The 16,105-nt window shown below is 36.8% G+C and overlaps 1 protein-coding gene across 9 annotated transcripts in view; it reads right to left on the reverse strand.

Moving 5' to 3' along the window:
- SFMBT2 (Scm like with four mbt domains 2) overlaps positions 1 to 16,105 on the reverse strand; it is a 265,533-nt gene that overhangs the window by 48,881 nt on the left and 200,547 nt on the right. For all 9 annotated transcript variants that reach the window (XM_023548945.2, XM_023548940.2, XM_023548942.2 and 6 more), the window contains 5 exons: positions 15,577 to 15,703; positions 9,197 to 9,310; positions 6,536 to 6,578; positions 4,156 to 4,226; positions 1,596 to 1,735 (listed from right to left, as the gene is read on the reverse strand). In XM_023548945.2, the coding sequence (XP_023404713.1) occupies positions 1,596 to 1,735; positions 4,156 to 4,226; positions 6,536 to 6,578; positions 9,197 to 9,310; positions 15,577 to 15,703 (495 nt within the window). The remainder of the gene's footprint in view (positions 1 to 1,595; positions 1,736 to 4,155; positions 4,227 to 6,535; positions 6,579 to 9,196; positions 9,311 to 15,576; positions 15,704 to 16,105) is intronic.

Below are 16,105 nucleotides of genomic sequence, written 5' to 3' on the forward strand. Positions count from 1 at the left end.
CAGAAGTTCAGGTGTTGAGGGAAAAGCATTGGCAAGTCAAACTGATGGCTCCCCACTACCCAGGGCAGGAAGTCCAAATTCCTTAGGATGCCAAAGAAGGACTTTCACATCAGTCCCCAGGTCCTACCTCACACTGAAGCATCTTCAGGCAAGCCAGGTATCTCTCTCTCTTTTAAAGTAATAATTAAAAAAAAAAAAAAACTTTTATTTTTATATTTACCCCCAGCCTAAGTACTTATGCTCCAGCCATACATAGCCATCTTCCTTTCCCAAATACACCTTTAGCTTCCACCTGTGTAGCCTTGCCCGTGCTGTGCAGAGTTCAAATTCTACTCACTTTGCCAAACTTGGATCAAATGTCCCTTCCTATATACTTGTCACTCCCTTGTCTCTGACCCTGAATCTAGTTCCGTAAAGATTACAGTCTTAGAAATCCTATGGGGCAGTTCTACTTTGTCATAGAGGGTTGCTATGAGTTGGAATTGATGGCACTGGGTTTTTCGGGATTTTTTTGCCTCTCTGATCCCCAAGCACTTTGCTCCTGTCTCTAGTGATGCACGTACCATACTATCCATCTAGCTTTGGATTATGTTGTCTCCCCAACAAGAACGTGAAATCCAGATGGGCAGAGGGCACGTCACATATATTTTTTGACCTAGTGCTTCATACAGTGCCCGGCTCCTAGAAGCTGCCTAACAAATATTTGTTCAATGGATAAATGGACTGTTGTGTCCAAGAAATTAAAAAACATTCATCATGGTACAGTAGTAATAAAGAAGATATATTTGGTGTCCTCTTTCTTAAGAGAAAGCAGTGATGTGTGTGGAAAAAGCAGAGATAGAGTTCCAAGAATAGTTCAGAAATTGTTCCAAAATTCCAGTCTGTCTCCAAGCACTGTCTGAGGCTAAGCTATAAAAATGCAACAGAGAGAAAAGCCTCCATCAGCGTAATTAGGGTTCACCTCTATCTGCAGGCCATCTCCTAACAGCAAGAAGAGAAATGGAAAATAATACCACTGCGAGGACACAGTCCATGACACAAACTCCATGAACGTGCCTGATGACCATCTAAACATTTATCAAGTACCTCCTACCAGCAGGGTCCTGTACCGACTACTGCTGGGAGGTAGGAGAAATAAAAGATACCACTCCCAAGCACTCAAGAGCCTATAGGTGCTGAGCAGCACCTATTTTTAGCAATACTCTATATCACCTCACGAAGTCCTTTTTGCTCTTCCAAGCTTATTTCAAATGTCACTTCTTCTGAGAAACCTTGCTTGACTCTTTAACCCTAAACCCTCACTCCACACACAATTAGTCACTCCTCCGTCTCTCCACAGCACTTTGCCCAAATCTAGAGTAATGTTTTCCCCTAACTCATGTGACTTGCTCCACTAGACTGCAAGTCTCTCAAGGGCAGGAACAGCATTTCTCCATCTCTGTATCACCAGCGTCTAGCCCACAGGACTGAGAGACATGAAATGCTTAATCAATATTAATAGAATTTCTAGTATCTCCTTATTTTGCCCACACCGTAAATATTCTTTGACTTGTACCCGTACAAACAAACCAACTGTGATAATGAAAGTGCTTTACCTCTTTAAGAACCAGCACACATTTGCCTGGTCCCACCGACTGAGGTAGCTCTGCAATTCTTCCTTTGTTTAGGTAAGGGCCTGAGAAACACCTGTGGTTGATGAAAAGCTGAGGGCAGCAGTATTTCCCGTTGACAGTACCTGCAGTGGCAGAGCAACACAGCTGATGCTTTAGGATCATAATTCCCAGACCTTAGGGAACCAAAGAAAAACTCGGTTAATTCACTTAGTTGGCAAAACTACCTAAAGGAATTGTCAGACATCTTGGCTGACTGGAAATCTGAAGATAAAAAAGAAATGACCCAAAAGGATGGTTCTAACTGTGAGGCCCAGTGTGCTCAGAACTCATTTCGGTTCCAAATTGTGGCGCAGCAATAGAGAAAAACAGATGAGCTGCTTCTTTTGAGAAAACATGTGTTGTAGTTTAACATTAGGATGTTTTTATATCCATAATAATATCTCAGAAGTTCTGATTATTTGTTCCACTATATAATTGTTTATTATGCAGTATTCAAAACACACAAAAAGATACAAAGACTAAGACAATGACAACTCAGGTATGGCTATGCACCCCAAGAAAGAAAATAATAGCTACACAACTAAGTCCTACCTGCCTTCTCAAAGGTAACCATGACCCTCAGCTTAGTGTTTTTCATTTCCATGCAAGTCTATAAATTTTTATTCCATACATATATATGTGTGTATCCATAAGCAATATGTTATATTATTCTGAATATTTTTTTAATGTTCTATAAATGGTTCTTCAGCAAATTTTTGTTTGTCTGCTCAATGTTACACTTCTGGTAAATGTGTAACTAAAATGTTCATTTTTCACTTTTTGTATATTATTCATCCCATTATACGAATATATAAAAAACACCCAAAGCCTACAATCTAATTACCCACTCTCCTACTGATGGAAATTTAGTTGCTTCTACATTTTCATTACGACAAATGGTGCTGCAGTGAACGTCAGTGTAAAAGTCTACTTCTGTAATGGGCAAGAGAGTCCTGCAGGTAAGTAACCTGGAGTGGAACTTCTTAGCCACAGGACTTACATATCCTTAGCTTTACTAGACACGGCCAAACTGTTCTCCACAGTGGCTGTGCCGATGCATACTCCATCAGCATTGTGTGAGAGTCCCTGGGCCCACATCCAGCCAGCACTGTCAGACTTTTCCATTATGCCGATCTCAGGGATGTGAAATGTACCTCATGGTGGCTTAAAGGGGCATTTTCCGGATTATTCGTTCAGCTTAGAAAGTGAATACGGCAAGTAGTTGGTCTTGCTGTGTCTCAAGATGCCATGAAGAAAAAGTGGAATAATTAATAAGATCTCACTTTGAAGCTTCTTGATGTCTAAGAGCAACGGATGAGGTTTCACATTTGACTCACCTCTCCGCCTGCCCCAAGCTCAGCTATACTAGCTGGTATTTCTGTACACACGCTGCTGTTAATTTGGAATGGTAATTTAACAGTCTAAGAATGCTTGTCCTCATAGGGATTTCAACTAAGAACCAACAGGAAAGTAGAAGAAATGTTTCTCTGGGTATAGGAGAAAAGGAGCAAAATAACAATTACAGACCATGAAAGAGTAGCTGACAAGGTTCTTCTAAAACCATTCTACTATTTGAATTCTACACTCGAGGCAAAATAAATGAAGTCCTCTGCTGCATTTACATAGACATTTTTTGTTAGGATTACCCTGCCCAGAACTTTGGAAAAAAAGGCCTACTTTTTCCCTGAAGACCAGTAAGTCTGCTCATAAAATTGCTCTCTCTACTACAAAGATAACTTGAACTAACAGAGTTCTTCCAATGGCTTACAAGTTTTAATTCTGGAATTCTGAGCAGGCTTGATTTTGGCTAGACAACAGAATTCTTAATCAAATGTATAAGTATGTTTATTATCATATTTGGTGGTCAAAGGGTAAATCACATTTGTACTCTCAAAGGTTTTTGTAAGATGTAAGACTTTATGCATTAAAAATATATATAGTTCACAACCAGCTTTTCAAACACAGAAGGTTTTAAGGAATAACTGAAAAGCCAGCAGGAACTCAAGTATTAACCACAACTACAAAAAAGCCAGTGAAACTAGCATAAAATGCTTAAAAAGAAAAAAAAGGAGTGCCTAATAATGATATTTTCAGTTTTCTTCCTTTTCCACATAGTAGTCCCTGATACCAGGCCCTAACTTGACTTATAATTCCCAAGTAGCATACAGATCGTTTTCCTGCAGATTATGAGAATTATCTAGAGCTCTGACAAAGAGGCAGAAGAGGCATAGAAAATTTAACTTAAGAATTTTAAAAAAGTAAAAAGAAAAAAAAAAAATTTTTTTTTTTTTTTTTCTGACAAAGAGGCAGAAGAGGCATAGAAAATTTAACTTAAGAATTTTAAAAAAGAAAAAAGGTAGGTATCTGCTAATAAGGAGCAACAGGAAAAACAGAACAGGCCTCGAAGTTGAGATATACTCACATTCACTGAAAAATATAAGCATACCTCCAACTACAACAATGAACTGAGAGGGGGCAGAGGGACCGCCACGAACTAATTTACCTGTAGTGTCAGGGTGAGGGAATGAACAAAGGTCATGAGGTATTTTCTCAACAGGCACTGTGGACGGCAATCTGTGGATAAAGAAAATAAAACTATCATGGGTTGCAAACTTTAGGAAAAACTTACATTCCAATCATAATTAAAAGTGGTCAATATGGAAATCTAAGTATAATGATAGGAAGGTGTACATCTAGGAGCAATACCAATAAGAACAAATAAAAAGATCATTTCAGAAAAGTTGTTCTCAAATTATTTTGAAGACCCTAAGGAGTTTACTGGAACATCTGCTCTCGAGTAGTCATGATCAATCAATGAGATTTTCCCAAGCCACCACTGGGCTTGTCTCTTGTTACAACAATCATAATAATGTCTTTGTATTTTAGACAGGAAGAAACATTATCTTGTATTAATTAAAGTCAGATCTCTCATCTTCAGTGTCTAACTGAAGAAAACCACTTTTTACTATTATTTCCAGTAACTATGCTTGTGTAGTTTCTGCAAATACTTGAAAGCTCAGCTACAAACCAAAAGGTTGGTGGTTTGAATCCACCCAGAGGCACCTCAGAAAAAAAGCCTGGCTGTCCACTTCCAAGAGATCACAGCCACTGAAAACTCTACAGAGCACAGTTCTACTCTGACACAAACGGGGTCACCATGAGTCAGAAATGAATTGACAGCAACTGGTTTGTTTTTGTTTTACTTTCTTTTTTTTGGTGGGGGGTGCTTTGTTCGGGTCATGGCCATACTAGAGAATATCTTAATAGAAGACCTATAAACTGTTGATTCTTCGATTGTGACTAGGCTTATTCTAGGAGAGAGCACCTTTTAAAAGCTTGGGGAAAAAAAAAAGTTGAATAAACATTTTTTTAAATGTAGACTTTTAGACTTGGCAGAAAAAGAGGAGTGATGGGTTCCACAGAAGAATTCATGCTGGCCGCATAAAAATGACACAGTTGAAAACCATGTGGGCTCAAAGTAAACCAGGACAAGGTATCTTGGTGTGGTCATCAATGGCAGTGTTTTTCAAAGTGTGGTCCCCATAAAGGCAGCATCAGCATCTCCTGGGAACTTGTTAGAAATACAAATTATGAGGCCAAACCCCAGTTCTACTGAGTCAGAAATTTTGAGAATGGGGCCCAGGAATTTGTGTTTTAATAAGCCCACCAGCAACTGATACACATACAGTCTTAGAACCACTTCATATCTAGGAGTTATGATTTCAAATTTGGATTCAATGACTGGTCTGTTATTTAATCTTTCTGCTTCAATGTTAACCAGATAAAAGAGAATCAAGTTACTAACCTGAGGCACTGTGTTTAGAAATGAATTTACAAAAAAACCCCACAAAACTATTATTCTCATTAAAATAAAATACAATTAAGATTCAATTACTTTTTATTTAAATCTAAACTTTGGTACCATGAAAAATGCTGTTTTCAATTCCTTTTCCATCTGTATATTTTTATACACTTAAGAAAATAGAATCACTTAGCATAGGATGTCTATTTCAGTGACTTTTAAGTGTTTTCAATATATAAAAATATTACAAACTGTTAAAACCTTTTCCAAAACACACTGTCTCCATTTAGACACTCTGCCCTAACATTCTCTTTGTTCATAAAATTACAGCCTAAATGCAGGGTAGGAAACCCTGGTGGTGTAGTGGCTGAGTGCTATGGCTGCTAACAAAAGCTGGCAGTTCGAATCCACCAGGCGCTCCTTCGAAACACTATGGGGCAGTTCTACTCTGTCCTACAGGGTTGCTATGAGTCGGAATTGACTCAGTGGCAACGGGTTAAATGCAGGGTAACCCACAGACATTTAACAATTTAGGGGCAATTTTTTCACTTGGCATCTAATCTTCACAAAAACTTTGTGAAGCAAGCATTTTATAGGTGAGAGTATTGAAATGCATAGTATTTAAGCAACTTGCTCATGTTCCTCCAGGTGGGAAGTGGCCGAGTTGGGCATCACTCTGAAGTCTTCTGCCTCCCAGGCCTGGTCACAGAGGGATGGTTAAGAGATAGCATCCTGGATGGGGGACAGGGCAGTTTGTCCAAGTCACACCTGTCAAATGTGTGGCCCCAAGCACATCAAGAATCACTAGAAGAGCCATTACTATCAATGTATAAGTTTGGGATACATTTCAGGTATACTGAGTAGGAAAAAAAGCTTAAGAAATTACTAGCTGGAGTAGAAGTTCCTTGGGAGTAGGCACTGAATCTTGCACTTAATAAATAACAGATACATTTTACTGTCATCTTTACTAGTGTGCTTTTCATTAGCTAGCTCGCTAACAAAAACATCCACGCCTGCCATCCCGTATGAAGACACTCCATAGTTTTTCGTGCAGTTTTTAGGAGAAAAAAAAAAAACTTACTGTTTTTCTGGCTGCACAACTGCAATCTTCCTCTTCATTTGTGCTGTAAAACAGGCCAAGAGGGAAAAAAGAAAAACAGCTTGGTTAGCTAGTTGGACAAATGCATTTACAAAAATGGCTTGGTGTTAAAAAAAAAAAAAAAATAGTGTTAGTTTTAAAGTAATTTAAATACTGAAAAATTACTTTGCTCCTGCCACAATTTTATATTAATTTTTTTTAGCATAAAATAGACTTTGTCTTGTCTGAAATGAGGTCTAAATAGAACCTAGTACATTTAATCTATCATTACACCGCCTCCTTTATTTTAAAGTGTGCTTTTAATAAAAAAGATGGTACAAATATTGTACTTTGTACAAACACATAGAGTAAGAAAAATTGTTGTAAGCAAGATTACCCAGCATGATTCTTTTCCCATAGAAATTTAGTGAGTCAAATAATGTTACTGTACCAGTCCACTCCCAAATTAATACTAGAGGCATATTTTTAAAATAAAGCGTTTTATTATTTAAAGGAAGATTGGTGTCTAACAAACATGTTTGTCAAATACTGACATAAACGATGATTTTTTTGGGGTAAGAAAATGTTTAGTTTATAAGATTAGGATCACCTTAACAAAAATAGACCAGAGATTTTGGCATCTATTAATTTTGGCACAGATAATCCCGTACCTGGCCAACATAAGCATAAATTAATTCCAACAAAACTTCTAAAGCTGTTAGGGTCTAGAGGGTAATAAGCCTCTTTAAAGCAAAATGTATGTACAAGAAATGAAAATAAGAATAAATATGATAAAACAGTTAAGAAAATGTCCCTCGCTCTTGACTTTATTTAGTATTCGATTCCTGTTATCACTATAAAGAAGTATAAACTTCATGATTTCTAAGTTTAAAATGAGTATAGAAGAAACTGTCTAACTCAGTCTTTGTTAATAAGGGTGGGGATGCCTGCGTTGTATGATAACCTGGTAAGGAGTCCAATACAATGGATCTCGATGCAAAATGCATAACCAAGAGGAAATGCTACTATGTTCCCCTTAACACATACATAACTATGTGAGAAAGGAAGAGGATACAGGACAGTAAGCTGTGTCCAAGGGGCAAGGATACAGGGGACTGGACCCCCAACCTGTGACAGAACCCACAGAGGACCTGACTATTGGCTATGCTGGCTGAGAAAGCTTAGAATCTGTATTATTTTAAGTGGAAAAAAATTTTTTTTTCTTTAAAACCACCGAGAACTATTCTAAGCTCAAAATTTTATAAATATTTTAAAATGAGCGGAAGCTATTGGTCTAACTGGATCAGACTCCCTGAGCAGTACAGTATAAGGAAGAGAAGAACGTTGTCTTAAAATGCGCCTCTGTCTATAATCTACTTCGTTTCACATAGATAATTGCCGATACTACTCTTAAAAACCCGGAATGTGAAGCCAACTGTGAGATGGAACCTTCTTTACAGTAATGTTCTGAGAACATAATCGTACCTATATAGTAGGATGCCAGAAAAAAGGTAAAGCTTGTATATATATTACATAAAGAAAATACTAGGGATACAATGTATCTCACAAAAAATTAAAACACTTTAAGTACTCACAGTTTTAAATAATACTTAGTGATACACATTAGGGTAGAATAATAACATCAAGATTATTAGGTTTGAAGATTTTTAAATGGTATTAATTCATGCTAATGACCTACAAAAATATTTTGCTGCATATGTGTAAACATGGAAACCCTGGTGGCGTAGTGGTTAAGAGCAACGGCTGCTAACCAAAGGGTAAGCAGTTCAAATCCGCCAGGGGCTCCCTGGAAACTCTATGGGGCAGTTCTGCTCTGTCCTGTAGGGTCGCTGTGAGTCGCAATCGACTGGGTTTGGTTTTTTTGGTTTATGTGTAAACATATGTATGTGTGCACATTGCTGGGTTCTTTAGTTATTAATATCATATTTATTTGGTACTTTGTGATCAGAGGATATGATACAATGCACTTTTCTTAAAGTTCATTTGAAATCTTTCTTGTTAGCTGCTACTAAGAGTAGATTAAGTGTTTATAAATATGTCAGTAAATTCTTGGGACTAATTATGGTCTCTTTGGGGGAAAGGAAACCCTGGTGGCGTAGTGGTTAAGAGCTACAGCTGCTGACCAAAAGGCTGGCAGTTCAAATCCACCAGGAGCTCCTTGGAAACCACATGCGGCAGTTTTACTTTGTCGTATAGGGTTGCTATGAGTCAGAATTCGGTTTTGGCTTTTTTTTTTTTTTTTTGGTTTGGGGGAAACCTCGTAAGAAAAATTAATTCTTTCCCAGAAATGGTAATACAAAACTATAGGATTTAACATATAACCTTTCAAATCAATTAGTGAATTGTATATAAAACCTGCAGTGAAGATTTCAGATATTTTATCTCCATCTCTGTCTGTGACTTTCAGTTGTCTTATCACTGTGCCTCAGTTTGTCAATCTGTAAAATGCTTTCACATCTTCATCTCATACAGACATTTAAAGATAAAGGAGATAACAAAAACTGTTGGTGCTCCCTGAAAAATCTACTACCTTTTTTTTTTTCCTAAACAACTTGGCTATACTTTCTTCCCAAAACTGCCTACTTATCCACCAAGATTCCAAACGTAATCACCCCTGCTCTGCCCCAACCAGGCAGTACTTACACCCTGCTTTGTGTGGTGTAGTCAAGGGATAAGAATTTGCTTCACACCAGCCCACAGGGAAGATATCCATAGAGTCAACATCGACAATGAACTCTGGAACAGGAGTCTGCAAACCTGCATTGGAAAAAGTTAAGACAATAGGTACACCAAAAACAAACAGAAAAAAAAAAGAACTACATGGCACCTGTCTCCTTGAATGTTAAAAACAAATTAAAAAAGACAATAGTAGTATGGAAGATGCTACTTTAAGTGAGTCTACAGTCTTGTGACATGTTCCCTGGGTGGTGCAAATGGTTTACACTTGGCTACTAATAAAAAGGTTAGCGATTTAAATCCATTCAGCAGGTGCTACAGAAGAAAGGCCTGGCTATCTACTTCTGTAAGATCACAGCCACTGAAAACCCTATTGAGTAGAGTTCTACTTTCAAGTAGAAATCAACTCAATGGCAATGGGTTTGGGTTTATATCTACCTATCTATCTGTCCGTCCGTCCGTCTGTCTGTCCACCCACCCACCCACCCATCCATCCATCTATAGTTTTATGACAGGCACAAATATAACACAGCAAAAGTTCTAAGGGGTACAAACGAACTGGAAGTTTCGAAAAGAAAGATATACTTCCAACTGAAAATGGGAGGAGGAGAAAGGAATCTATAAAAAATTGGCATCTGAGCCAGATATGCTGGAAGAGGAAACATTTCTCTTTTTATAGGACGAGGTTTCACATTAAGGAAATGTGGCAGAGATTGGGGTAGCGAACAACAGTGCACATTCTGAGCCCACCATGACGTACTTCACCCAACACCAAGCAAAGGTCAACACTCAACTAAAGAAAGTTAATTATAGTTGAAAGAAACTAGTAAACCTCTATAACACCAATCCTGAGCAATGAACTCATTAATGTGTCAGTTTGCAGTCACTTATTTTGAACTCAGTTTGTGGTCTACAGACTTTTGCCATGTCACACTAAAGTCGTTTGAGTAGGAATGTTTTTTTCAGTGGGCATCTGCCTAACTATCACATCCTGTTTCATAATCGCAATAATGCCTTGATTTAAAGCAGCGTGTAACAGTTGAACGAGTCTGAAAAAGAGATGAAATCTTAACAAAAGTTTCAAGGAGCTATAATTACCGAGAGAATAACTTTGGAATCCAGCCAACTAGTTAAAAGAAGAAAATTCTACACTGAATCGATAGTTCTTAAAAAAAAAAACAAAAAAAAAAACACGGAGGAAAGACACTCTTGAACCAAGAATCAAAAGATAACAGTTCTATTAATAGATCGTGACTCACTGACTCTGGCTACTTAATCTTGTTGTGCTTTGGTTATCCCCCTGAAAATCAAGATTAAAATAACACAGTAGAACACCAACTATTACATATACAGATTATCACACAACATCTGATGAACTCTGAATCATTTCCCCCAAAAAACTGTAACTTCATGAAGCTAAATACCAACAGTCAAACACAAAATAGTCCTATCCCTGAAGTTAGCTCTGCTGGCTCGCTCTTACTTCTCATCATAAAGCAGATATTGTAAAAGCAGAGTAAGTTCTTTGACAAATGTGGTTTTCTAATTCAGCGTTAAACCAATGTATCAACGAGTATAAGGCACTCTGACGCCAGATTCTTACACACATATATTATCATCACCTGTGGTCACTTGGAAATTTGATTTGTTCTCAAAGAAACCGATTATTATAGTCATCAATCTATGTTTTCTTTATGCTTAACTCTCATATCATTTGAAGGATATATAAGCTAAAGGAATTCCAACAGGTTTATACTTTCCAACAAAGCTGAATGGTTAGAAATCATTGTCTAATATTACACAACTCGACCAATATTTCACGTAATTGCCAAAGAAACCATCAAATAAAGAAGAGAGAACACATTCGAAACAGACTAAAGGTAAAGAAACTCTCCAAACTGCTTCACATGTGGAAGTAAGTCCTCCTGTCCTGAAGGGCACACAATTTTCCAGAGGACCCAAGGAAAGAGGACCATCGAAGCTGTGGTCTCCATTACACAAGGTCACTTTCTCATCTTCAGACTCACAAAAATACTGTTTCTTTCCCAGCTACTCAATGATTTTACTAACAAGATAAATTCAATTACTAGATACATTTGTATTTCCAGATTTCTGTTCAAGTACAAGTGAGATTTTCAAGGTCATTAAAAGTGATACTTCCAAAGGAAGCATAAAGTGAACTTTGTAGCTTATTCCTTCCAAAAGTACAACTTTCATCTTCCAATGTTCAAATGTAGCATTACATTCATTCCTTGATACTCACATTTCTATAACAATGTATACTGTGAGTCAGAATCATCTCCACTAATGGGTTTGGTTTTGGTTTAGGAGTGTCTTTACCACACTTTAAAATTCTTTTATCATGTTTTCCAGTCAATTAAACAAATATTTATGACTAGTACATTTCAACTACTTTGTCCTCAAGAAAGTTATAGTCCTGCCTTCCTTCTACCCCAAATCTAGTCCATTAAATAATCTATTAAATATGAACTGACAGAAATGCAGGTTCTCATCCAGGAAAATTTCCGACTCCTAGCGTCCCTATAGGGCAGAGAAGAACTGTCTCATAGCGTTTCCAAGGCTGTAATCATTACAGAAGCAGACTGTCGCATCTTTCCCCCATGGAGCGGCTGCTGGGTTCAAACTGCCAAGCTTTCAGTTAGCAGCCAAGAGCTTAACCACTGGGCCAGCAGGGCCCCTTTATGAATCTAGATAAGTAACACCTTTTATCTTTTTTTGAATCAGAGAAAAGTCTTCTAAAACATAACCCAGCATTTTCTAAGGGCAGAGACCCTGCACCTGGGTCTCTAAAACAATCCATTAAAAATGGAACTCAAGACTCCTTTGTTATTTTAGGGTTGCCAACGGTGTAATGAAAAGTTGGGTGTTCCAATCCGGGCCACTGTAATAGTCTACGCAGGACATTTTATAGAAAAATCTCTTATGAAAAAGATAAGACCATTCTAAAACTCCAATCCTAAGCTATATCAAGTCAATATGGACTGTACTTACTCATTCTTGTCTAGAACCTACATCTCAAAAACCATCAGGAAGCCTAAATCTCTATCTATGGAAGTGCTTAAATAAATTATGGTGCATCAATACCATAGAATATTCTGCATCTATTATATAAGAAATCTCTTTACATATTTCTATGTAAAGTTCTCCAAGATATGTTGTTGAGTTAAAAAAAAAAAAAGCAAGATACAGAACGCTATGCATATATTGTATGCTACCATTCTGTTTAAAACAGGAAAATAATATATATTTCTATGCACATAAAATAAATCTTGAAGAAAATACAAAATACTAATAACTAGCGGGTGGCTATGGGATAGGAACTGGGCAGCTCTGGGGTGGGGGAGGGGGCAGAAACAGGAAGGAGAATCTGACTAAATATACTTTTATGTTTTGACTCTTGTAAATGAATTACCAATTTTACAACCACCACTACCACCACGATAATAACACAACGAAAGATACTCAGAGCAGAAAGAAATAGTCTCTCACGTAAATATGGCATTACTATAGTGGTTAGATTAATGAAGGGCAATTAAAAGAACAACAACAACAACAAATTAAAACTAAAGTGAATCATTTCACTGCAAAGAGAAGAAAAGACTTTCTATATCCAAAAAGTGATATATGTTGTGAGAACACAGACATACGAGTATGAGGGACAACGTCATATTTGATCAGTTCAGTGTGGCTGTAATGCTAGAGGCATTAAAACAGAAAGTTATTACATTATAAGGATAACGCCCATAAGAGTAAAGATGATCACCCTAAGCAGAATATTAACATAAGAGAAAGCACTACAGCAACCCATTGGAAATACACAACCCCATCATCATAAATTGCCCTTGATAACTATTGGTGGTTTGTGAGAGCCTGAAACTATTTTCAAATATGCACCTAAAACACTATTGCATTAGTCTCATATATTTTACCCTGTCCTAACTCTTCAACATCAGCTCCTTTACAGACACTTAAAGAACTGACTTCAAGAGAAGTCAAGTATTAAACAAAAAATGATTGTTTTAATTACCTAAAAGTGGTCAATCAGCTGTGTGTTGAAAATACTTCACCTCAACTTAATGCATAAAAATAACTAATCAAATTGTCATAAAGTACTTTATAAATGCAAAGTGTCATATAAACGGTCTATAATCAGGGTAATCATCATCATAAATATAATTTAACAGCCACAAAGTGACCACAGTGATTCTCTATCTTTTTATCCCCGGGACTGGGGAAAGAAAACACTACACACATAAAACTATGACTAATGAGAAATAAGTGCTATTAAGCTGTCACATTAAAAGGTAAATGCTCAGTAAGGGGGAAAAAAAAAGAAAAGGAAATCAAAGCAAGACTAAGGAGATTGGCTGGGATTTTACTTTATTTGCGTGTATTACATATTTTTTTAAGTGATGAGACAGATGCATGATTTTGACCAGTAATTCCAGGTAGATGATATTCAACAGATTGTTTAAAAAACACTTTTTAAGAATGCGTAAGGTCTAAAAAACTGGGCAAGCTATCTTCCCATCTGTTTCCTAATGCTGACTAATTTTCATTTATTACAGAATGACAACGCTCTGGGGAAAAAGGAAGAGCTGCCATGAAGCAACTTACATTTCTTTGTGATGAAACCAAAAATTTATATGCCAAAGAAGACCAGCAAAACGAGCAACTACTACCAAGAAAATTAAATATGCAGAAAACGTTGAGCATCGTTCTTTTAAAGAATGGGACGCTGTGGGGTCTGGCAAATTCAGTAACAGAAGATGTCAGACGCAATGAAACTGAACCCCAGGCATATCTTAATGGCTCAGCTAGTTTCTTCACCTATAAAAATCAGGACACTTTTACTGCTGTCTGTGTTAGGTAATTAACAGCTGTCAAGCACTCTGAAAGTACAAACCGCTAAATAAATAATGACTGTCAGAGAATTTTAACCATAATGTGCTAAATAATAATGACAAAACATGGGCTTCATTTGTGTTTTCAAGTCAATAATGTAAATAAGACTGTAATCTTGTACTATGGCACAGCACCATGTTAGATACCCAGTTAAATTTAGTGATTAGGAATTACAGAAGAGATCTTGTTTTCCAGGAGCCACTCACTCAGCTTTGCTAAAGTCATGTTCTATTCCTGTAACTGCAGAAATACCACCACTTTGCCTGTCTCTACATTTTGGTTAATTCTAACTAGAGCCCACTCTACTTAAAAATTCACTAACCGAGTACTCAGCTTTTTGAGACTTTCCATTTATTTTAAATTGATTTTGAAACCTTAAGCCACAGTAATGTTTTAAACTATTTCTTGGGAATTAACAACGCAAATGACATTTGTAAAATTACTGTTCCCTACCTTTTCAAACCTCTTGGAGTACAATATTTATGAGACAATAGGCCTAACAAAACACTTCCACTGCTTTTTAAACTTGCTTACTGGGGAAATAAGGTTGGACAAGTTATTAGCAACAATTTTATGACCTTCCAAACTTTCTATACCAATGGTTGTACGAGTATGTCATAGGCTTTAAACTATGGATTGGGAGAGCCAACATTATTTTATTATTCACATCTAAGTCTTTTTTCTTATTTTCTATATATGCTTAAAATAACTATTGAACATTATGAAATCAAAAACAAACAATTATAAATCATGGAAAGCTGGAAAAACCTTAGAGAGCCAATCAATTGTAATTATTTCTGGTTGAAAGTACATCTGGAAAACATGGTCCTTTACCTAAATCCAAAAGCTGATAAGGTTCTGTTCACAAAGATACATTGTTCTGTGTATTATCTGTTCACTTTTAAATAAACTGCAGCTGTAAAGAACAACTTAAACATCACCGAAAAAACAAGTCTAAATCCTGTTTATTCTATATTTGGAGAGAAAGCCATTCTCCAGTTACTATTTTGTGAAAAAAATGAAACATCTACAGAAGAAATAAAGGGAATGACTCACATTAAAATGCAAATATATAATTGTATCCTCATAATAACCAAGACCTCAAATACGAGTTTAAGTGACTCATATTAATTTAATTGTGGCTTTAGCTTTTACGATCACAGATGTAAAAAGACCACTGTGTTCCAAACATAATTATTGCTCCAGCATCTCATTTGATGAAATTATTAGTTAAGATGAGAGCCTCTGAATGAATTTATATTTGATTAGTTTCACTTATTTAAGAACACTGAATAATTTAAGATCTGTTTAAATAAAAGGTAGGCAAAAGGGGCACTTCTGAGAAGTGCTGAATTCTTAGACACTCTGCCATTTTCTGATGGAGACTCCAGTTCTTCAGAATTACTACTAATTGTGCATACCTTCCAGGTGAAGCCACATTAACCTCCCCTTCACACTGACGACAGAGGCCACGCAGAGTTCTCCTGGATTCGTGGGGTTTACAGCTTCGAGTTTCATGTTCTTTGAGAAACCCCTACTTAATAATGTCTGAAAGAGAAACAGGACTAACATTGAGCCAGTAGAATTCACAGCGTGATATTTTGGAGCCATAGGGCTGGCCAGAGGAAGAAACAAAGTATACACATGCACGTGTATGCACATATTTCTTATTTATAAAAAAGACAGACTTGTTTACCTGTTCTGTTTTTCCTACCATTCATGAGTAAAAAACCATGTTTTTCCTTCTATCCTTCCTTCTTACCTATGTACCTACCTACTTACCTACCTGTGTCTATCTCAAAGAACAGCTATGGTTGGTATACAGTAGGTACCTAATAATATTTGTTAAATGACTGTGAGAATGAAAATACAAATGAATCCAGTCTCCCTTTTTCCAGTTCCATACGCACCCTTACTTCTATGGACTCACTGAAGGACAAAAATTTCTTC

The sequence above is a fragment of the Loxodonta africana genome, chromosome 4 (genome assembly GCF_030014295.1).
Source record: "Loxodonta africana isolate mLoxAfr1 chromosome 4, mLoxAfr1.hap2, whole genome shotgun sequence".
NCBI classification, from domain to species: domain Eukaryota; kingdom Metazoa; phylum Chordata; class Mammalia; order Proboscidea; family Elephantidae; genus Loxodonta; species Loxodonta africana.